Source organism: Pelobates fuscus, chromosome 7, assembly GCF_036172605.1.
Source record: "Pelobates fuscus isolate aPelFus1 chromosome 7, aPelFus1.pri, whole genome shotgun sequence".
Lineage (NCBI taxonomy): Eukaryota > Metazoa > Chordata > Amphibia > Anura > Pelobatidae > Pelobates > Pelobates fuscus.
Genome location: NC_086323.1, coordinates 122,378,398 through 122,401,956, shown reverse-complemented (window position 1 = coordinate 122,401,956; position 23,559 = coordinate 122,378,398). Strand labels below are relative to the sequence as shown.

Genomic DNA, 23,559 nt, shown 5'->3' with positions numbered 1-23,559 from the left:
TCTCATATTACTGTCATTTCTCTTTTGCTGCTGGAGGAACTTTTGAGAGCAAAGTAAGTGTAACATATCAATGGGCACGCCGACTGGGTGCCTCCGTTGAAGGATGCTCCTAGCGATTCCTGAGGACTCCAAGCACTGCAGCAGACACCATAACCACCATAGAATCCTCCAGAGAGCAAGGCAGGAAGAAGCTCTTACAAGAGCTTAGTAGTGATTTAGCATGGAAGTATGACAAGCACAGCAATCCCTTGTAGCAGTTTCCCCCAATAAGAGATGGCACTCCAAATTGAGGGTGAAGTAGAACTGAAGCTTTTTAATCAAACACTCTGCTTTTATGCACATTTTGCACACATAGTACTGCCCACGGGGTTTTGCAGAACAACCAATCAATACGTACAATACACTCAGACACTCCCAGCAATTACACACAAAATCCTCCCCTCTGCCTGTGATATAATTACTGAACACAATTGGTTAATGTAATTATCACAGGCAGAGAAATAGTTTTTACACATGCACTGTAACTTTAAAAATATGCATTCAATATTCATAAAAAAACATATTATTCAGCACACTTTAATTATACACATAGTCAAAATTCAGCCAATTCCATGCAGGGGTTAAAAAGTTAGCTGGAAGTCCTGTTATGACCGACCACAAGCACATTTTCATGCCCAAAACAGTTTCATAGATTTGTGCTGTGCGGTCGGCCAATTTCACACTGAAAAAATGAGTAAGTCCCATTCGAACATGCGTTCAAATTGCCGAATGGGACTTTGTCTCTGCAGCTGAAAATTCAGTGTAGGAGAAGGTAAGGGTCAGCGGTGGTATAACTGGTATAACAGAGATTGAGCCAGTTTCAGGCAAGTTCTCCTATACTAAGTGCCCTCGAATGCTCAAGACAGTGATAGTTAATTAATCTCAGGGTTGTTAGCACTACAACTATGTACTACATCTACCAAGGTGGTGTCAACTCGATTTTTAGTCTGACTCAGTGACAAGTGTATTCAGCAGCACCATTCAGTTCATGTCCAGAGAGATTGGAAAAAGAAAAGATTTAGAGGGACGAATTACAGAGAAGGAAGGAATTAATGAAAACAAAATTGAGGTTCAATATAGGAATACCGAAGGATACCCCAACAAATTTGTAGCTAGGAGAAATTCAAACAGTAAGGAGACTAACACTGTAGTAAGACGAAAGGAGACCACTAGAAATATGGTGAATGATGGCAAGAAGGGAAATTATGTTCAGAGAGGAGGTTTTTTAGAACATGGCCAGAGAGACAACCATTGGCGAAGCCCAAAGGCTTGGCCCCTAAAAAACGACCCCCCCCTACAGATGACTCAAACCCCACCCAAGAAGAGAAGGCTCCTAGGAGCAACTGGAGGAATAGGGGAGGGAGAGGAGGGAGAAATGTCAGATTAAGCTCAAATAAAAAGTAGAGCATAGATGGGATTTTTAATTTATCAAAGGTTGTTTTAAATGCAGAATGACTAACAATTTTAAATAAGGGTTTAAAATTTGCCTCCCAAACAGAATCAAACACATTTAAACTTTTTATAGATACCCAGAAATGTTTAATAAAATTAACAATTAAAAGATTTTTTGAACAAAAGAAAGAGATCGAGAATGACTCAAGAACATCAATAGGGACCCTAGAAACTGTAAAGGATGACATTAATACAATTGAGACTATTCATTCTGGCCTAAAGAATAAGTCAAAATTCTTCCCAACGTGGGAAAAGGGGGAACATATCCCCGCTTTCAGTGACATGATCATGACTGAGTTTAAAATAATTCTAAGAATAAAGGTAGAGAGAATTTTACAAAAAAAGAAAAACAGGCTCTAAAACAACTAAAGGAGAATAAGGAAATTGTCATCAGACAGGCCGATAAAGTGGGAGGTATAGTGATCCTAAATAGAGAAGACTACATGAAGGAATCAATGAGAACATACAAGATACTGAAAAACAACCCTATTAAAGAATTTAAAGGGGAATTGCACGGTATATTGGCTGAGGGTCTAGATAAAGGGGTGATTGACAAAGATGAATTCAATTATTTATGAATCAAATCCATTAGAATGGCAGTATTCTATTATCTGCCCAAGATCCATAAATCCATTGAGAATCCACCTGGTAGGCCCATTATCAGTGGGATTGGTTCCCTCACCAGCAACATTTCCCAATATGTAGACTTTTTCCTACAGAAATATGTGATAAAGGCAGGATCATATACTAAAGACTCCACCCAAATTATTAAAAAGATTGAGGGCCTGGACTGGAAAGAGCAATATCTATGGGTGACAGTTGATGTCACCTCATTGTACACGGTCATTGACCACGAAAAAGGTTTAAAAGCAGTCCAGGAGATTTTAAATAGAGATGGCCATATGTCTAAGGTTCAGGCACACTTCATCTTAGGAATTATTTGTTTATTTTTGTTCCATATTTTTGGGGGGTTTGAAGGGACATATTCCCTTCAAACTTGTGGTTTGAGGGTAATATGGGCACCAGGTTCGATGGGCACCAGGTTCGCAACAAGTTACGCCAACAATTTTGTGGTGGACTGGGTATTAAAAAACATTTGGGCTAACAACCCTTTTGGTGCGAACCTGGTGCTATGGAAAAGGTTCAGCGACGATGTTCTGATCATATGGGAAGGTGAGAGAAGCACCTAATTTCTTAAAATATATCAGTTCAAATACATATGGTCTTAAATTTACGGTGGAGATAGGATAATCCTCTATACATTTTCTGGATCTAACACTATTTATTAAAGAAGGAAAGGTGTTTAGCAAAACTTATTTTAAGCCTACTGATGGCAACGGTTTTATTGAATTTTGTAGCTGTCATCATAAAAATTGGCTGAGAAATATCCCTAAGGGACAGCATATTAGGATTTTAAAGAATTGTACTAAGGAAGAAGATTTTAAAGAACAGGTACAGGTTTTAAACAAAAAGTTTTTAGATAGGCATTATCCTGAAGATTTATTAACGACTACACAAAAGCAAATTGAGGGGCTTAAAAGAGAAGAATTTTTGGAAAATAAAAATAGGAGGAATAAGACCTCGGTTAATAGTTTTGATTTTGCATTTCTAACTAAATGTAGTAATTAATCTCATTTGATTGAGAAAACGATTAAGAAAAACTGGCCAATTTTGAAGCAGGATAAATACTTAAAGAGAATTCTACCATGCAAACCAAAAGTGATTTATAAGAAAACAAATAATTTAAAGAATATTTTGGCTCCAAGTGTCCTACCTAAGAAAGAAAATGTTATAGGAAATTCCACTTTTTTTAACTGTTAAACCCAATGGATTTTTTAAATGCGGGAGATGCAGTACTTGTAGATATCAAGCTAATAAGACCACACAGTTTCAAAGTTATGTTACGAAGGAAATTTTTAATATCAAACATTTTATTAATTGTCAAAGTCAATTTGTAGTTTATCTACTACAATGTAAGTGTGGCATCCAGTATGTTGGACGCATGATAAGAAAATTGCACGTGAGGTTTTTAGAACATTTTAATGGCATAAATAAGAAAAATTTGAAACATAGCGTTCCGAGACACTGTACAAATTGCAAGGATTTTAATTACCCGAGTTTCATATGTATTGGAATTGACATTGGCAACCCCCCCAGGAGAGGTGGTGATATGGAGAAAGCATTAGCCATGAGGGAAACAGAGTGGATTTATAAACTAAAAACCTCTGTTCCCTCAGGTCTAAACACGGATTTAGACATATTAGCTTTTATGGACTAATATGATTTTATATATTAACTATAAATTGTAAAACATGCATGTTATATTAATTCTGGTTCTCTTTTTTTATCTCCTTTATTTATTTTGTATATTTAATTATTTTTTTCATCATCTTCAGGATCTCTCCAAAGAATACAAGATTTTGAATATTATATATAAAATGTAATTTAACTCTAGTTTATGATGAAATGTTTTCTCATATACCGTACTTAAATTGCGTTTATTTATATGCTTAATTGTTCTTTTTATATATATTTTATATATTTTTTATATGTCTAACTGTTTTGTTACACTTAATTGTTTTTTTATATTCAATTTCTGTTTTTTAATTATTTGTTTTGTGGGTCTTTTAAATATTTTTTAAAGATTTTAAGATTCTTAGGATAGTTAAGATCTTCCCTGTAGCCATATAAGCACCTTTGAATCCTTCCTCACAATTGATGTGTTTTTCATTTGCCTTCTAATTAATGAGTATGCTTTCCAATATTGTATTAAACTTAGATATACTATGTTAGACTCCTCCATTATAATTGTAATTATTATACCAATATTAAATATGGGTTATGTATGAAGGGACTATTTTCATACATACATTCTACTTCTAGGTCTAATTTTTTACACACTATGAAATACATAAAATATTTTTTTTAATATATTCTCTTTAATATATTCTTTTTGCATATGTCACGTATTCATCAGCTTATAAAAATGTGGTTAATGACATTTACTGTCCACACAGGAAAAGTTGTGCCGAGCAGCAACCAAATCCACAGAAGGGTTAATGCTGAGCAGCAATTATGCAAATGGGAACCTGGTAACTACCTTTGGGGTCAAAGGCCGGTTACAGCCTATCACACCTAGAGGAGGGGTATTTAGGCCCAGTTCTCATCCTGTTTAGTGCCATGTCATGGTTTCCCTTGTGGTTGTCTGAGAGCGCGTTATTTATTCTGGTTATTTGACTTTGGCATTGTTTTTGACTTCCCTGTTTTCTGGCATCCCTGACTCCTGGCTTTTCCTTATCGTTGTGTCTCTTTCTGTTTCCCTTGACCTCGGCTATTTCTGACTATTCTTTGGTACGTTAGTCCGGCCATTCTAAGGTCCGGTATACGTTACCTATCAGTCCTTTGTGTTACACAATTCTATGTGCTGGATCATTCTGTAATCCTGACAGTATATATGGAAACAGTTTAATATCACATCCTTTTCGATCTTTGGAGAAAAGGTTTTTAATATAAGTCCCATTCATACATTTGTTTATCAAAATTGACTTTAGATTTGACTGTTAGCTGTTTTTTTTACATATTGATGTAAGAACAGATTGCAGTGATTCTGAGCCTTGCTAATAGTTGTGTAAATATGTAGATTGCCAATAAAGTTATGTTGCGTTCCACGGTGGTTATATGCGCATATGTGGTACCAATGTCCGAACGTCATGACGTATAACTTTACGTTCGTAGTGGTCTGCGCATGCGCGATCATCAATTGGGACGCGAAGACCGGCCAGTTTAAAAGTAGGAAGATGGGGACAGAAGACACAAGCTCCTGAGGAAGTCGGACGCCCGACGAAACGCGTTGAGCACAGTGACAGACGACCCTATATGATTGGTATCAGCAGTTTGATGTTATATACATTTGGCACTTTGATTTTTTTGCACTTTAACTCTGCATTGGGGTACTATTTAGTTAGTGACTCCTACTGTACCATTTCTATTCCCATTTCTATTCCCAATAGCCCATCTACGGCTATTATCCCAAGTGGATACTGTGAAGGGATAGTGTATGCTAGTGGCTATTTATAGCCATTTATCTTTACTTCCCTTTACTTATGGTTCTTTTGCAGTGTGCACTTTATATTGTATTTTTTCAGGTGCTGACCAAAGGGTCCTGAGCCTATTGAGGCTATTTTTATTGGATTGTATTTTATTGTGTATATATTATATTATTATTTTTTTGATGTCTAAATAAATTGTAAAACTTTACTATACTTTACTATCCGGCTATAATTGGTCTCCTTTTAGATCTATTAGAGACAATCTGGTAAAGACAAGTGATTGTGGCGCCCTGTGATCTGTTAGCATTTTTTGCAACTCTATTTTTAGTCTGACTCAGTGACCAGTGTATTCAGCAGCACTATGCAGTGCATGTGCACTTGCAAACTTGACCTCTTAGACTGCAACATTGTTTTTTTAGTACATTAGTTATTTTCTAACTCTTCAGTGTTTGTCCTTTTGATTTATACAAACTCTTTTCACCTTTTTTAAATCAATATCCAATAAATATTAAGTTTTACATTTGATTCTGTGGTCAGAACATCTGTCCAGTTTCTTGCGCACTCTTCCTTACACAACGTTTGGTAGGTAGTAACCAGTGCAGACCGTGAACATCCCACAAGACTTGTCATTTTGGAGATGCTCTGACTCAGTCGTCTAGCCATCACTATTTGGCCTTTGTCAAAGTCACTCAGATCGTTTCGCTGGCCCATTTTTTTTTTTTTTTTTTTATTCCAACCTATGAAATTCACTCATTATTCACTTGCTGTCTAAAATATACCACCCTTGGAAAGGTGCCATTGTAACAACATAATCAATGTTGGTCACTTCACCTGTGGCTGATCAGTGTATGGTCTTATAGCCTTGATTCAAGACACTATGCTGCCACATGTTAAAGAATATGAAAAGTAAATATATTAAATGCCAAAAGACTTGAAGCCAGGAGTTAGTCTAATGCCTCACAAACTTGAAACTTCACAAGCTGCCTCTGATCTTGAATGAAAGTATTTAAGAATGCTAAAAACCCACACAAACCTAAGTCAAACCAACCCCAAGTCATTCTAAATCTAAACATTGCTTAAATGTAATCCCCATTATTTGAAGTTGAAGTAACCCAAATACTCTAAATCCTACTACATGTGGAATCCTCGTGCAGCTTTGACCCTTGTTGAAATTATAATTACACCTCTCAAATGTGCCAAGTGCAGTTTTCACATTGGAGTCTTTGCTAAATCCTTCAGTCTCAAGTTTAATATTTGCATGCGTCACATTTTCATAAAAATGGAAATATAATCTAGCATACATGTACTAATGATTTCGTTCCGAAATGTAATTATTTCTAGATTATTTTACCATAATATTTCAATTATGTCCTGGGCCCACAGACAGTGCATTGTTACAAGGGAGTGCAGTCTAATATTAAAAATACACGTGATGATACATACCTGGCGTCTCTATCCCTGAAGATTGATCAGTTTAAGCCTAGTATCGCCTGTTGGTCTCTTTGCATTAGCCTGTACTTTTCCCGCTAGCAAACAAAGCGTCACTCCGATTCAGTTGGAAGCGATATGATCCTGACATCTCTGTTACCGAAGTTGTAACAGTTCGGGCCTTGTATCGCCTGCACGAACATCCACTAGCTCGCCTTGCAAACTTCTACCCTGCACACTAGGACTCTGATACTTGAGTTGCTAGTCCTCAGGATACACTGCAGAGTTGCTCTGGGTATTACAGGACATTCTATCTAACTAAAAACCACTAGTGATTCTCCTATGAATGATCGCACTATAGCAGACTGTAGATAGTTACAACAAAGAAAGAGACTAGCTAGTTTCTTCTTCATGTAAAAGTGAACTCCAATTAACTGATTTATTGTCTGAGCACACAGCTTTTTCTACATTTACAGTCATGACACTTGTTTGCATAATACAAGGAGGAGTATGCAGATACTGTAAATACACTGGGGAAATGGTCAGAGCCAACTCTTGCAATACCATGGGTCTCCTTGACCATCTTACTTTAAACTTACAATCGGCAAGATGTCATATTGTTGACTCAGTCCCATGTTGACAGGGATCTCTTACAGGATTTTAGACTGGAGAAAGATTTGAGTGTGTCTTTGAGGTTATTCTATAATTGTGTTGCTCTGTAGGAAAATGAGGATTGCGCTACATTCTTATTGTAATGTGGTATACAGGCCTGGACTGGCCATCGGGCATACCGGGCAAATGCCCGGTGGGCCGCGGTGGCCGTGGGGCCGAGGCCGGCAGGGGAGATCACAGGATCTCCCCTGCCAGCCCCTGCAGGGCCAGCGCTACCCGAGCGCCGGCCCTGCTGTGTGTCTCCATGGGCCGGTGGGGAGATCAAAGATCTCCCTCACCGGCCCAGAGACACTGAGATGCGGCCGCCAGCAGGAGAGGGAAGGAGGGAGGCAGGAGAGAACACCGGCGGAGCTCTAGCCAGCAGCTCCGCCGGGTCCTCTCGCGAGGTCTGAGCGTTGCCGCGGTTACCGCGGCAACGCTCAGATCTCGCGAGAGTGAACTCTAGCCTCCAGGCTAGAGGTCACTCTCACCACTAGGACCACCAGGGAAAGAAGCTGCAGTAAGGATCCCCCCTCCCAGGCCTGATGTAAGAAGGGAGGGGGGATATTAAGCAATCTGCCCCACCTCCACTAGGACCACCAGGGATCAGGCACCCCCCCATGGAAACCTTCCCACCCCCTAAAGGTAAGAAGGGGGAGGGGAGGGAAGGGGAGGGAAGGGGGGTAGGGGAATATAACTTTTTTTTATTATTAATAAAAAAAAAAATTTAAATACAAAATACACTCACACTAACAGCCCCCCAGACACACACACACAGCACCCCCAGACACACACACAGCACCCCCAGACACACACAGCACTCAGACACACACAGCACTCAGACACACACAGCACTCAGACACACACAGCACACCCAGAAACACACAGCACCCAGAAACACACAGCACCCAGAAACACACAACACACCCCCAGACACAGCGCACCCACATACACAGCGCACACAGACACACACAGCACCCTCAGACACACAGCAAACAGCACCTTCAGACACACACAGCATAATATATAAAATAACCCTCAGTGAGTTAACAAAGAAAATTAGAAACCTAGAATGTGACGGCAGAAAAAAACACCCTCACACACAGCTCCCCTCTCACATACATACACACACACACACACACTGCGCCCCTCACACATACAATACGTCCAAATATAAATATACACACACACACACACACACACACACACACTACAGCACCCCTCACACTGCACCACTACATACATTACGCTCCAGATAAACGCTAGATCCCTTACCCTATATGCACTCTTAATCCTCTACACACACACACACACACACACAATCTCCTATAAACACACTACATTCCTTGTCAGCAAACACATACAACATTCTCTAAACACACCCTCTCTACAACCCCTACACACACTACGTCACCTATACACACACACTACAGCCCGTATGCACACACTCGCTACATCCCCTATAACACTATGCCCCCTAGCCACACATATTACACCACAAACACAAATGAAATTGACCTATTTACACAATACCACACCACACTCTACACACACGCAATCCCACAAGCAGGCTCCAAACATATGCACCATGCACTTTATTGGCCCTTTTGTCCTCTGGTATCCCACTTGTGGAGAAACCAGAGACAATGTAAAAGCAAACACAGCGCAAGCATGTTTTAAATTAAATTTGCTTGCGCTGCGCAGAACAAATTCAGGGCCTTTTTCTAATGCCAGAGCTCTTCAGCAGGCTCTGCGCATTGAACTAACATGCTCACTTTGAGAGGGGGCGTGCTTGTCATTAGTGATGACAAAACACACCCTCTCTGGCCCCGCTCTGATTGAAAAATGCCCGGGCCTAATTTTTTTCCCAGTCCGGCCCTGGTGGTATACTAAAGTGCAGGTCCTGGGTCAGAGTTTATAGGAGGCGGAAATGGCTGGGGAGAGCATTTTGCTCAGGTAGGGTGGGAGCTTCCCAGAAAAGCTCTTAAACACAAGGTTGGAAAGATGAAGGGTGCATTTGGATTCCAGCGAAAGCTATTTTAGCTCTTTTAACATGTCACAATGGTGGGTCATGTAATTACATTGTAGCACAACGCATCAGAATGAGTTATACAACACAGTACGTTTATGAAGGTGGGTTTGCGGCGCCAGTGCATAAACTACATCCCTATGTTCAATGACAATGACCGGCATTAGCATTTATTGTACAATCTGTTTCCTTACCATGGGCTTAGGCAGGATTTGTTTCTGTATAGGGCACATCGTTTTGAATAAAGTTATGATTTGAACTAATTTGACAGTCTAGAAGTTTAAAAAAAAATAAAACAAACTTAAAACAAATTAATTTGGAACAAAGTAAAACATATTTTTGATCCATTTATTTTCTTAAGAATAGCAGATTAGGGAGCTATCTACTAAGCAACTGTAAAAGCAAAATAAGAAAAGGGGCTTTTTTCTTAATTTTGATCAGTTGGCTGTACAATAGATAGCTTCCTAACTTGGTATCTTTAGACCAAATTGCCATAATTAAGTGTACCAAATTAGGGACTTGTCTATTAAGCAACTAAAAGCAAAATTAAGAAAATAGCTTTTAGTTAATTTTGCTTTTTTAGCTGCTTAGTATATAACTATAATAAACCTAATTTGGTATCCTTATATTGGATTTCCATGATTAAGGATACCAAATCAGAGAGCAATTTAATAAACAACTGAATGATAAGAAAAAGCTCTTTAATTTTAATAGTTCAGCTGTATTTAATACATTGCTGCCTATTTTGTTACCCTTATGTATGATATCAAGTATATAAAGTAGTATGCTGATGATAAAGGGGGTAACTGTTTACATATTTTTTCATAAAACAAATAAAGTTTTTTTCTTCTATTTTACAAAACATTAACTGAGATATTTATCTATTGCAGACACCTACTTCGACAAACAGGTATAGATTTCCATTGTGTCTCTTCACAAATTGCTTCAGATTTATCATTTGTTTTTTTCTCAAAAGCATATCCATTGTTGCATCTATATCGCACTTTATCACCAGATGCATATTGATCCTTTTTTTTACCGGTAAGCACTCCATTTTCAATTTCAGGTGGTGGTGAACACGAGATATCTAGGAAATCAAGAATAGTGATAATTGTATATAAGGTTTGGTTAATACATTTGTATTAGATTTTTTTTTTTAGAACCATTCTGCTGAAATATAAAATGTAACTTATTACACCAGTTTGTAAGAATTGGTTAACATCAAGATTATTTTTCTCAGGTTACCTAAATTTCCCATGTACCCTAGTAAATATTTACAAAGACAACCCCTTCTATTTGCTTGTAGACAAATAGAATGTCATTTACAGTATGCTTTTGGTTAGGTGCCCAATTTGCAGGGAATAATCTTCGGACCCGACTTGCACAGATACCATGTACCCCAGACTGCTAACACCTTGCAGAGGCCCCTCTTTAGAACAGATTGACTTCCCATGATACAATTAAATATTTTATCATTGTACTCTATAAAAGAGTTCTATGTGTGGTACTAACTATACTAATATCAACAGTAATCCCAAAGCAATAGCTAATGTTACATTATTTTTCAATAACTATATATTACCAGTACTATCTCCTACTGGTCCATTTGTGTCATTGTCTCTAGCTGTTGATTAAGTATCGGTTTATGAATGGAAACATGTCTAACTTCTCCAGGCATGTGGTAACTTGACTTTTCCATGTTCACCCCCTTCATATGTAGTCAGTATAATTATATATTTTATTACTGACTAGAGTTGAGCGGACACATGGATGTTGGGGTTTGCCAAGTTCGGCCAAACTTCGGCAAAAAGTTTGAGTTCGGGACTCGAACTTGACCCTGAACCCGAACCCCATTGATGGGAACCCGAACTCTTGGGCACTAAAATGGCTCTAAAAAAGTCCTAGAAAGGGCTAGACGGCTGCAAAAGGAAGTCAAATGTATTGCCTAACTACTAATATACTTACTTACCCAGTGGAAGAAGAAGAATGTTAAACTATATACAGTTTTAAATAAAAAAGTATACAAACATAGCCAGGATTCAGCTGTAAGCATTTTCAACACTTACAACAATCAAGTAACACACATTCATATAAAATGTAAGTTACTTGGCCAGTCAATGTAATGACAGGAATGAATAAGTAGATAACTCCCTACTCCCTACGGTATTAGAGAGCTATCTACTGAAAGGCTGAAAGACCTGAATTGGTCTTTCAGCCAAATTTACTAATACTAAGTAAAGATTACTTAGTATTAGTAAATTATGCCCTTACTCGCTATACCGTGAGTAGGGGCATGTCTATTAAACAGTGAGCAGCCTATGGTTAAAAAAAAAAAAAGTCCCCCCCTCCTGAGCCCCCACCCCTGAACGGCGGGTGGGGGCCCTAAAGTAAAATAAAGGGGGGACCAATTGTCCTCCTCGCGGCCCCCACCCATGAGCGGTGGGTGGGGGCCCTAAATTTGAATAAGGGGGGCACACCTATTGTCCTCCCCCCCCCCGGCCCCCACCCCCGAGCGCTGGGTGGGGGCCCTAAAGTAAAATAATGGGAGGTGAACCTTTTGTCCTCCCCCAAGCCCCCACCCTTGAGCGGCGGGTAGGGGCCCTAAATACCAATAAGGGGGGGGACCTATTGTGCTCCCACCCCAGAGCGGCGGGTAGGGGCCCTAAACTAGAATAAGGGGGGACCTAATGTAAAAATTGGGGTGGAGGACCTACCCCCTCACCCTAAAAATAATGAGGGACCTTTAACTAAATACCTGTAAAAATAAAATAAAACTTACCATTTGATGTTTTCTTTCTTCTAAAATCTTCTTTTTTCAGCCCCAAAAAATGCCAAATAAAAATCCATAATAACCAACGCATAAAAAAAAAAAATAAAAAAAAAACGTGCGCAAAAAAAATAATCCATCTTAACCCATGGAGGGCTCCGCGCAGACTGAGCTCTGCAGGTCGGGGGAAGGCTTATAAAGCCTTGCCCCGCCCTGCAATAAGGCTCAGAGCACTCTGATTGGTGGGTTTAAGCCATCCAATCAGAGTGCTCTGACAGGTAAATAAAGAGACTGACAGGTAAGTCTCTACATTTACCTGTCACAGCACTCTGATTGGTTGGCTTGAAATCCACCAATCAAAATGCTCTGTGTCATTTTACACAGCGTGGGAAAGTTCTCTGGAATTTTCCCACGCTGTGATAATTTGGATTATAACACCGATTGGTTAATTAATCTCAAGCAATGGTCAACGGTATTGGCATCAGTGGTGTCGCTAGGAGGGGGGCAGAGGGAGCCATGGCCGCCCCCTATATTATGCAGTCTCCCCCCCCCCCCCCAAATAAAATTGAAGTCGGGAGCACTGAGTCTCCCTTCACACACCGCAGTAGCACTGTCACGGTAGAACTGTGTTCCACCCTTTTTCCAAGTGCAGCCAGAGAGGGCACTGTCCTGGGTCACAGAGTGAAGTGAAAGGGAGAGACAGGGATGCTCAGCTCTGCACAGAGGCATCCAGGCAGCGGCTGGGAAGTGGGAATCAGTGTGTGTATCAGTCTCTGTGTGTGTCGGTGTGTGGGGGGGTCAGTGTGTGTATGAGTCAGTCTGTGTGTGTGTGTGTGTGTATGGGTCAGTGTGTGTAAGTGCTAGAGCTCCATAAGAGAGACCTCTCATTTTGTGAGTTCCCCTGTACCCGATGGATAGGCAGCCTTCTCAACCACCACGTTGTATCAGGGAAAGGGGAATGTTCTGTCTCTTCTTTTTTTTGTTTAAACAATTAATAAAGTAAAAATTGTAAAGCTCTTTCCTATCCCACTCTCTATACCCCCCTGACCACAGTACACCCTCATAGACAGTAAACCCCCCACATACAGTACACTCCCATCAACACAGAGTACACCTTTGCATACACACAGTGCACCACACACACACACACACCATTTCTTCACCCACATATATATATATATATATACACACACACACACACACACACACACACGCTGGCCGGGTCTTGGGTCATAAATAACAGTTCTTTTTTCCAATATGAGGAAAGCTTTATTTAGCAAGCAGGCCAATTGAGCCACAGCAAAACATGAGAACCAAATAAACTCCTACTCCGCACTGGAGACGAACTAACAGAGTACCCGTTCTATGCTACTGGGCAGCTAAGCTGACCAACAAGCAAAAATAAAGTCTTGCAAAATACCTTTTTGTTCCCACACAGTTTCAGCAGTCTTTTTGACTCGCAGTCTCAGTCTCCACCCCAGCTCTTCACAGGAGAGAATGAATTCCCTCTGCATAGGGTTTATGTAGCTCCCTAATTGATGTACTAGAGCAACCAGATTTTAACCCCCTCTAGTCAGGGAACACTGAAAGTGCCATTCTGAGGCTAATATAGCAGTGTTCCCTCACACTGCCACAACACACACATAAATTTAATACATAACAGATAATAAATATATTCAACCATGACAGATGCATTCTGTATTGAGGTATATTGCCATAGATCTCTTTTAGATTGAATGAAGATTTGACTGTGTCCCTGAGGTTTTTCCATAATTGCGGTGGTCTGTAGAAAAATGAGGATCAAACCACTTTATTTTTGTATTGTGGTTTGCTAAATATTTTGCGAGTACTGGATCAGAGGTTATAGTAGGTAGGAACAGCTGGAGAGAGCATTCTACTCAGGTAGGGTGGGAGCTTTCCCAGAAATGCTCTTATGCACAAGGCTAGAAAGATGAAGAGCGTGTCGGGATTCCATTGATAGACAGTTTAGCTCTTTTAACATGTCACAGTGGTGGGTAAAGTAATTACATTCTAGTACAAAGCGGCAGAACAAATGATATAACATAGTGAGTTTATTAAGGTGGGTTTGCAGTGCGGGTGCATAAACTGCATCTCCATAATCAATGACCGTCAAAAGCCCTGGCAAAATCAAGGAAAATAGCTCCACTTAAGTCTCCTTGTTCCATGCCAAATTGGATGTCATTGCAAACTTTTAAGAGGGCAGTCGAAGTTGAGTGATTTGGACGAAAGCCTGATTGATAAGGGGTCAGATAATTTGATCACTGATAATATTCACATAGTTGCGTATGGATGCCTTTTTCCAAGATTTTTGACAATACGGGGAGTAATGATATCGGGCGATAGTTACCGTATATACTCGAGTATAAGCCAAGTTTTTCAGCACATTTTTTGTGCTGAAAAAACCCAACTCGGCTTATACTCGAGTCAGTGTCTGTATTATGCCAATTTGCATTGCCATAATACAGACAGGGGGCTGTGGGGGCTGCAGAGCTGTTACTTACCTCTCCTGCAGCTCCTGTCAGCTCCCTCCTCCTCGCGCCGGTCCGTTCAGCACCTCGGTCAGCTCCCAGTGTAAGTCTCTCGAGAGCCGCGGGGTCATAGTGCGGCTCTCGCGAGACTTACACTGTGAGCTGACAGAAGAGCTGCACGGACCGGCGCGGAGGAGAAGGGAGCTGACAGGAGCTACAGGAGAGGTAAGTAAGAGCTCCGCCAGTCCCCCTCTTCCCCCCCACTGAACTACCAATGCCACTGGACCACCAGGGAAGGAGAGCCCCCCTCCCTGGCCAGCTAGGAAGCAGGGAGGGGGGGACGAAAATAAAATAATAATAAAATAAAATAAAAAATAATAATTAAATATAAGAAAAAATAATAATAAAAAAAAATATTAAACTAATTAAAAATAATAATAAAAATTGCCCACCCCCCCCACCAAGGCTCTGCAACACACACACACACACACACACTGGACTCCTCATACACACACACACTGCACTCATACACACACACACTGCACTCATACACACACACACTGTATTCATACACACACACTGCATTCATATACACACTGTAAATAAATATTCAATTAATATAATTTTTATAAGATCTAATTTTATTTAGAAATTTACCAGTAGCTGCTGCATTTCCCACCCTAGTCTTATACTCGAGTCAATACGTTTTCCCAGTTTTTTGGGGGTAAAATTAGGGGCCTCGGCTTATATTCGGGTCGGCTTATACTCTAGTATATACGGTAGATACCAAAGTATTATCGCCACTTTTATGGGTAGGAACAACTTTTGCAGTCTTCCAAATTTTGGGTATGTATCCTGACACCAGGAATTCATTGATAAGGGTAGTGACAGGTTTAGCTATTGCTGGCACCACTTAACTTTAGCAACATTGCTGGGATTTGATCTGGTCCACACTAGTTTTTCATTTTTAAATTATTAAGATGTTTATTAACGACACTAACAGGCACAGATCTAAAATTGAATTTCTCTATATGAAGAGTTTGAAGATTTGGCAGGGCCTGATCTTTATTTGCGGTCTGAAAATGAGTGTAATTTGTTATCTTGGCAACCAGGATGGTAGCACATCCAGCAAAATAATTGTTAAAGGCATTTGCTACATCTAACGGGTGTTGCAGTGTTTGGTTGTCCATTTTGACAATGGAGGGTTGGGAGTGGATTGTGGGGGTTTGTATGCTATTTATGATTTTCCAAAGGTTTCTTGGGTTTGATAGGTTGTTTAAATCTTCACTGAAATATTGGGCCTTTTTTGTTATTTTTGTGCATGCATTTTACCATTGTCTGTAAGCACAGTGATCGTTCATGGAGCCAGTACGCTTGAACTTTGACCACAGTGAATTTCTAAACTGGTACATTTGAATGAGGTCAGCTGTAACCCAGGGCAGGTGTGTCTCTTTTAGTTGCACTTTACGCAGAGGGGCATGCAAATTACAAACAAGCAAGAACTCGGACTAAAACAATGCAATTTCAGAGTCTAGGTTTGGTATTAGACCCAATCTGTGCCATGGTATGTTCTTGAGATCATTTAAAAAAGATTCAAGATTAAATTGTTTGAAAGATCTGGTGATTATAATCTTGGGAGGGGATTTAGTGGCCTTAATTTTGTGTATGCAGTACACTAGACAGTGGTCACTGAAACTGTTAGGGAGAATGCCTGCCTCCTGGATTCTGTCAGGACAACAGGACAGAATCCAATCTAGCAAGGTATGGTTTTGGCTTTAAATATTAATGCGGGTTGTGGAGGAAATTAATTGTGTTAGCTGCAAAGTCTTAAACAGCGTACATGATTTATGTATATATATATATATACTGTATATATAAAGTATCTCACAAAAGTGAGTACACCCCTCACATTTTTGTAAATATTTTATTAAATCTTTTCATGTGTCAACACTGAAGAAATTACACTCTGATACAATGTAAAGTAGTAAGTGTACAGCCTGTATAACAGTGTAAATTTACTGTCCCTTCAAAATAACACAACACAGTGATTAATGTCTAAACCGTTGGCAACAAAAGTGAATACACCTCTTAACGGAAATTAGCCATTTTCCCTCCTCGCTGTCATGTGACTTGTTACTGTTACAAGGTCTCAGGTGTAAATGGGGAGCAGATGTGTTAAATTTGGTGTTTTCACTCTCACACTCTCTCATACTGGTTCAACACAGCACCTCATAGCAAAGAACTCTCTGAGAAACTGAAAAAAAGAATTGTTGCTCTACATAAAGATGATCTAGGCTATAAAAAGATTGTCAAGACTCTGAAACTGAGCTGCAGCACGGTGGGCAAGACCATACAGTGGTTTTACAGGACAGGTTCCACTCAGAACAGGCCTCACCATGGTCGACCAAAGAAGTTCAGTGCACGTGCTTAGCGTCATATCCAGAGGTTGTCTTTTGGAAATAGACGTATGAGTGCTGCCAGCATTGATGCTGAGGTTGAAGGGGTAGGGAGTCAGCCTGTCAGTGCTCAGATCATACGCCGCACACTGCATCAAATTGGTCTGCATGGTTGTCTTCCCAGAAGGAAGCCTCTTTTAAAGATGATGCACGAGAAAGCCAGCAAACAGTTTGCTGAAGACAAGCAGACTAAGGACATGGATTACTGGAACCATGTCCTGTGGTCCAATGAGACCAAGATAAACTGATTTGGTTCAGATGGTTTCAAGCATATGTGTTGTGGCAACCAGGTGAGGAGTACAAAGACAACCGTGTCTTGCCTACAGTCAGGCATGGTGGTGGGAGGGTCATGGTCTGGGTCTGCGTGAGTGCTGCCAGCACTGGGGAGCTACAGTTCATTGAAGGAACCATGATTGCCAACATGTAATGGGACATACTGAAGTAGAGCTTGATCCCCTCCCTTCGGAGACTGGGCCGCAGGGCAGTATTTCAACATGATAACGACCCCACACACCTCCAAGACAACCACTACCTTGCTAAAGGTAAAGGTGATGGACTGGCCAAGCATGTCTCCAGACCTAAACCCTATTGAGCATCTGTGGGGCATCTTCAAATGGAAGGTGGGGGAGTGCAAGGTCTCTAACATCCACCATCTCCGTGATGTTGTCATGGAAGAGTGGAAGAGGCCTCCAGTGGCAACCTGTGAAGCTCTGGTGAACTCGATGCCCATGAAGGTTTAGGCAGTGCTGGAAAATAATGGTGGCCACACAAATTATTGACACTTCGGGCCCAATTTGGACATTTCCACTTAAGGGTGTACTCACTTTTGTTGCCAATAGTTTAGACATTAATGGCTGTGTGTTGAATTATTTTGAGGGGGCAGCAAATTAACACTGTTATACAGGCTGTACACTTACTACTTTACATTGTAGCAGAGAGTCATTTCTTCAGTGTTGACACATGAAAAGATATAATAAAATATTTACAAAAATGTGAGGGGTGTACTCACTTTTGTGTACCGAGAGGCGTGTTACCTCCGAGTATGAGGATGGCCTCAAGGGACCACTAGCCTATGGATTAAGACCAGAAAAGTTTACCTAATTGGGCCACAACCTAGGACCAGTACCCCTTAAAACATAGAAAGTAATGGGTTCTGGCGTAGTACCTGATATGTGAGTCAGGCCGAGTTGTCAATGAAGAGGTAAACAGTGACTGTAATAGTATCGAGTAGTTGACCTGTGGGCATGATATATAAATTCTGAATATAAGGTAGTAGTTTGGCCAGATCGTAGGCCCTAAAACCAGAACCTACCCGACACTCTGCAGAGGGGATTTAACTGAGAGAAAGGTGACGGCTTCCTTGCTTGTAAAAGCTACCGTCCAATGAATAATAACCTAGAAGAGTAAATTACACGCTTAACTAATTTCATATGTATTGTATGCCTTTACATGAATCATAATTAAATTCCAACCAACATAGAAAGAAAATATAATTGATACGGGTGTCGTAATTCACAAATCCTAGTACGAATCCCTGGTAAGAAAAACCTGATGGGAAAAGGTCAGGAAAATCAGGACACCACTCTAGGTTTAAACGTATAGTAGAATTATAAGTGACTGTAATACCGTTTGTGACCAGTAGGGGCAAAATTCCCCTGGAGTACTGGTTGAAATTCGTGAGTAGTTGTAATGAAAATGAATGAACTAGATGGAGTATTGATACATACGAATGGATACATTTTAATTGTAATTGAACCGAAAAGGAAATGTTATGTATATAACCGAATGATAGCATTCGTTAGTTTAAGTAATATGAAACATATGCGAGTGGCTAAGGGAATTTAGCCGAACGGTGTACTGTATGAAACAAAAAGTACTGAACGCTGGTTGAAACGAACGGGGCTCTGCCGTGTAAAGCTGGGAAGTTTGCAGCGGTTGTTTTACGGCAGGCCTAACTTACGGTTTATTCAGCGGCAAGTAACGAACGGGCTGTGCGGATGCCGGCGACGGGATGGAGAGCCAGTGGGGGGCACTGGACCAGGAGACCACGAGGAAACCGGTAAGAAAATCCAAAATGGCGGTCTGAACCAGAAGTAAACGTTTCTGACTCGCCAGACCAGTAACGATAAGGTGGGAGTGGTTTGGCAGCCCTTTTAAATGGAATTCAAGCCCCTCCCACAACTACAGGCCAAGCCTTCAAATATATCAACAACAGCTCCCTGATAAGCACACAATGCCAATACACATACACTCACAATGCAGCACCTAGATGATCACACTACAGCCCCTCTCAACACACACAATCTCAAAGGCTCCTATACATGAGCACGTGTTCACACTACAGCCCCTAGTTACACATAGTACCTGTTGACCATGTTCTTCTCCAAACTCTTCAATCACTCGGTCTCTGTGACACTGTCCTCTCTTGATTTTCCTCCTATCTCTCCCAACGCTCATTCAGTGTCTCCTTTTCTAATGATACCTCCTCCCTTTGTCCTGTCTCTGTTGGGAGTCGCCCAAGGCTCTGTACTTGGTCACCTTCTATTTTCTCTTAATACTGCCTCTCTTGGCAAACTTATTACCTCATTTGGATTCCAATACCACGTGTACGCTGATGCCACTCAGATATACTTTTCCTCCCTGGACCTCTCCCCTGCCGTCCTGCAATGTGTCACTGCTTGCCTTTCTTCCATCTCTGACTGGATGTCCTCACGATTTTTGAAACTCAATTTCACTAAAACTGAACTCCTTGCCTTTCCTCCTCCTAATTCTTTCAAGTTTCCTCCTAATACGGATCCCCCTTCAAGTGAGTGGTACCCACATCAGTGCATTCTTGCAAGTGCGCTGTCTTGGAGTTATACTTGATCCTGGTCTCACATTTGAGCCTCACATCCAGTCTCTTACCAAATCCTGTAGATTCCACCTTAAAAACATAACCTGCAACCGCCCGTTTCTTATGCAAGATGCTACTAAGGAGCTTGTCCATGCTCTAGCAATCTCTCGCATGGATTATTGTAACTCTCTCTTAATAGGACTTCCCACAAGTCGCATTGTCCCGCTACAGTCTATAATGAATGCTGGAGCTAGACTGATTTTCCTCTCCTGTCACTCCTCTCACACCTCTCCCCTCTGTCAGTCCTTAGATTGGCTTCCTGTATCCTATAGGAGTCAATTCAAGGTACAAATCCACACCTATAAAGCACTGACCAATTCTAGTCCCTCTTATATCTCTTCACTGATCCGCAGGTATGCCCCTTCTCGATCTCTCCACACACACTTTCTGATTGAGACACACATTTTCTCACAAATTGCTATATTTTTTTAAATTCTTTATTTTTGTCGTGGAGGATTTTACAACATTGTCTGTGTAGCCACAACAGCCTTTACAGATGCAATCATGTGTAACATTTAGAAACATTTTCATGGCATAATTACACTCAGCACGTTTTTGTAGTTTAGTGTACAGTGAAGACTATATTGAGCAGTGTATAATTCAGCTTATGAGTAGGTAAAGGTGTTTGTGTACTCTGCGGGTCTGTTCGCTATGTGAGTGCTGCTGTAGTGCTTGCTGTGCTCTGTAACTTCGTCAAGTGTGAGGGGTAAGCCGTTTAGAGGAAGATATGTCTTTCATGCTTTAGAGTAAGTAAGCGTGTCTATCCCCCTGTTTCTGCCCTCGGGGGTGTAGTGTGTGTGGTAAGAGATTAGCGTATCGTCAGTGGGCAACTATATATACAATAATAACAAAACGAAACATTATGAAACAGAAAAAAAATGACCCGTTGTAGCTTTAGTCCGGTGCCCACCATGACTTGGTCTTTTCGTTACTTTCATTCATTTAGAGGAGTGGTATCTGAAGGTGTGATTGTGCTTCAGGTGGGTAAGTACGGGTGGGTGGCATAAGTTTTCCTTGCCCATATGACCCCCGGGTCAGGGGCGGGGAGTGAGCGGTGGTGAGCGTAGTGTATCCGCAGGATAAGATCCCTTGCGTGGGGTGGGCGGCAGGAAGGTACTCGAATCCTGAATTGGGTCTGTGTGGGGCAGTCAATTGTAGAGTCAGGTCTTGGCTTTGCCCTGAGAGTGCTGGGTGGCCTCCCTGGGCACAAATTCAGCTGAGGTTCACGGGTTCCATTTGTGGATTGGACTTTGTGCTGCTTCAGGGGCTCCCATGATGAGTGAGTGTTGTGGGATGCCAAGTCGCTGCAGAGTCACTGGGGTCCCGGATGATGTGGGTTTCAGTCCCCTGGGTTATTGACAGGGCTCTAGAGTGGCGCCATCTGTAGCCGATGTTATGTTTTTGTAGCAGAGTGGTGAACGGCCACATCCCCCTCCGCCATGCCATGGTTCCACCGCTCATGTCTGCAAAGAAAGTCAGGGTCATGTCTGCGAAGATGTAAGGTGAGTTTCCACGCAGTGCTTTTAGGATAGCTGCCTTATCTAGTCCTCTAAAAAATTGTACAATCACGTCTCTTGTGGCTGAGGCATGTGCCCTGGCTGGTTTGGGCACTCGAAATATGCCCTCCATTTCTACTGTTTTGGCTAGTTTGGGCATGAGTAGGGTCGAAATTAGTCTCCTCACCACGTGTGGGAGCTCTGCATCAGGTACATTGTCGGGGACCCCCCTTACTTTTATGTTATTCCGGCGACGGGAGTCCTCAAGACCGGCAAAGCGTCCTTCGTAGGAGCTGTTTAATTGTTGCAGGGCCTTGACCTCTTGCTGGAGGGTGTTGATCGGTTGCTTGCTTGAAAATGAGGTGGTTTCCAGTGCTCTGTTTCTGCCGGTCAGCCCTTTCAAGTAATGGCGGATTGTGGCCACGTCTGCTTGTATTTTTTTTTAGTAAATTCGCCAGTAGCTTTTATGAGCGAGGCTGTCACCGGGGTCGAGTCCGGGTTTGTTGCCAGGCTCTGTGGTGGAGTGAGCGCCTGAGCTTGTGTATAGCCCTCTTCGGATCCACAATAGAAATCCTCAGAGAGGTCTGAGCAGTCCCCACGTGATGGCTGCCATCTTAGACCCCTGTGCGCTCCGGGCCTGCTGCCATAAATCCCTTACGTCCATACCCATGTGGGGCACCTCCTGTCTTGTTTTTTTTTCCCCATCTGGGTTGTGGGTCCTGGGGAGAGTTGTTGGGTCCCTTAGGTCTGGATTCTAAGAATTCTGCTTATCTACTTCTCCCAAGTGTTCTTCTGTTGGTATTTAAAATTTTAGTTCAGTATAGTTCATCCAAATTCTACACATTTATGTAAAGGTAAATATTTCCCAACAAAAGTGTTATCTATACAATAATCTTCCTTTAACGTCAAAAGGTTGAATTAGAACATCATTTCTGATAATCTGTAAATGACTTTTATACATGTTGAAAAATACTTTTACCAGAGCATTGCGGAGCGGCCAACCATGTTCTTTCTGTGCATCGACTTTCATCTGACCCAGTGATGTGGAAACCAGGGTTACAACTGTACTTCACAATGTCATCCGTGAAATATTCACTCTTTCTTGTTTCTTCAGTAATCTCCCCATCTTTTATAATCGGTGGCTTGGGACACTTTTGTAAAGCTTGAATATAAATAAGAAAATATTTATCCTATTTTAGACTGTTTACTCTCTAGTTTTAAGTATCCTGTTTAGGGTGGCCACATATATACATATAGTTTGCATTATATTGCTTTATATTAATCAGTAAGGGTCTGAGGGTATCCCCATACGCTCTCTCACCTAGCATCTACACACATGAGCTGTTAGATAAGATGTTACTCCATAAATGAAGTTGTAAACCATGTTATATGAGCAGCACCCTTTTTATATGTCTCAATCTACCTGCCAAATTGATAGCCAAGGCAGTGTCTTACACTGATGAAAGTCAGTACACTGCGGTATCCCGTTGATTATAATTTACCACTGGTCTCTGGCCCGCTCATGCATTAATTAGTCCCACCAATCTCACTGCCACTGAGCTGATCTTGTGTAATAAAATAAAGCTCTAGCCTGAGTATTACTCCCAGGACGCTCAATCAGACCATCAAGCAAACTACTCAACACGTCTAGCATATCAAGTTTATTAATCTCTTAGTAGGTCAACTTCATGTTATAGCGTGGTTACTACATACTGCGATCTACTGAGGTCACAAAGTTAATTAATTTTATGTTATGGCATGTTCACTACTTACTATAACCCACGGGTACCTCATAGCTAGTAAACTTCAT

General features: G+C 41.2%; 1 protein-coding gene across 1 annotated transcript in view; it reads right to left on the bottom strand.

Annotated features, from left to right (window-relative positions):
• The window catches only part of LOC134569202 (complement factor H-like), a 74,781-nt gene extending 51,222 nt beyond the window's left edge, over positions 1–23,559 (bottom strand). Inside the window, exons 1-3 of the mRNA XM_063428116.1 lie at positions 23,523–23,559; positions 22,729–22,911; positions 10,547–10,735 (exon numbers count right to left, since the gene is read on the bottom strand). Coding sequence (XP_063284186.1) covers positions 10,547–10,735; positions 22,729–22,911; positions 23,523–23,559 — 409 coding nt within the window. The remainder of the gene's footprint in view (positions 1–10,546; positions 10,736–22,728; positions 22,912–23,522) is intronic.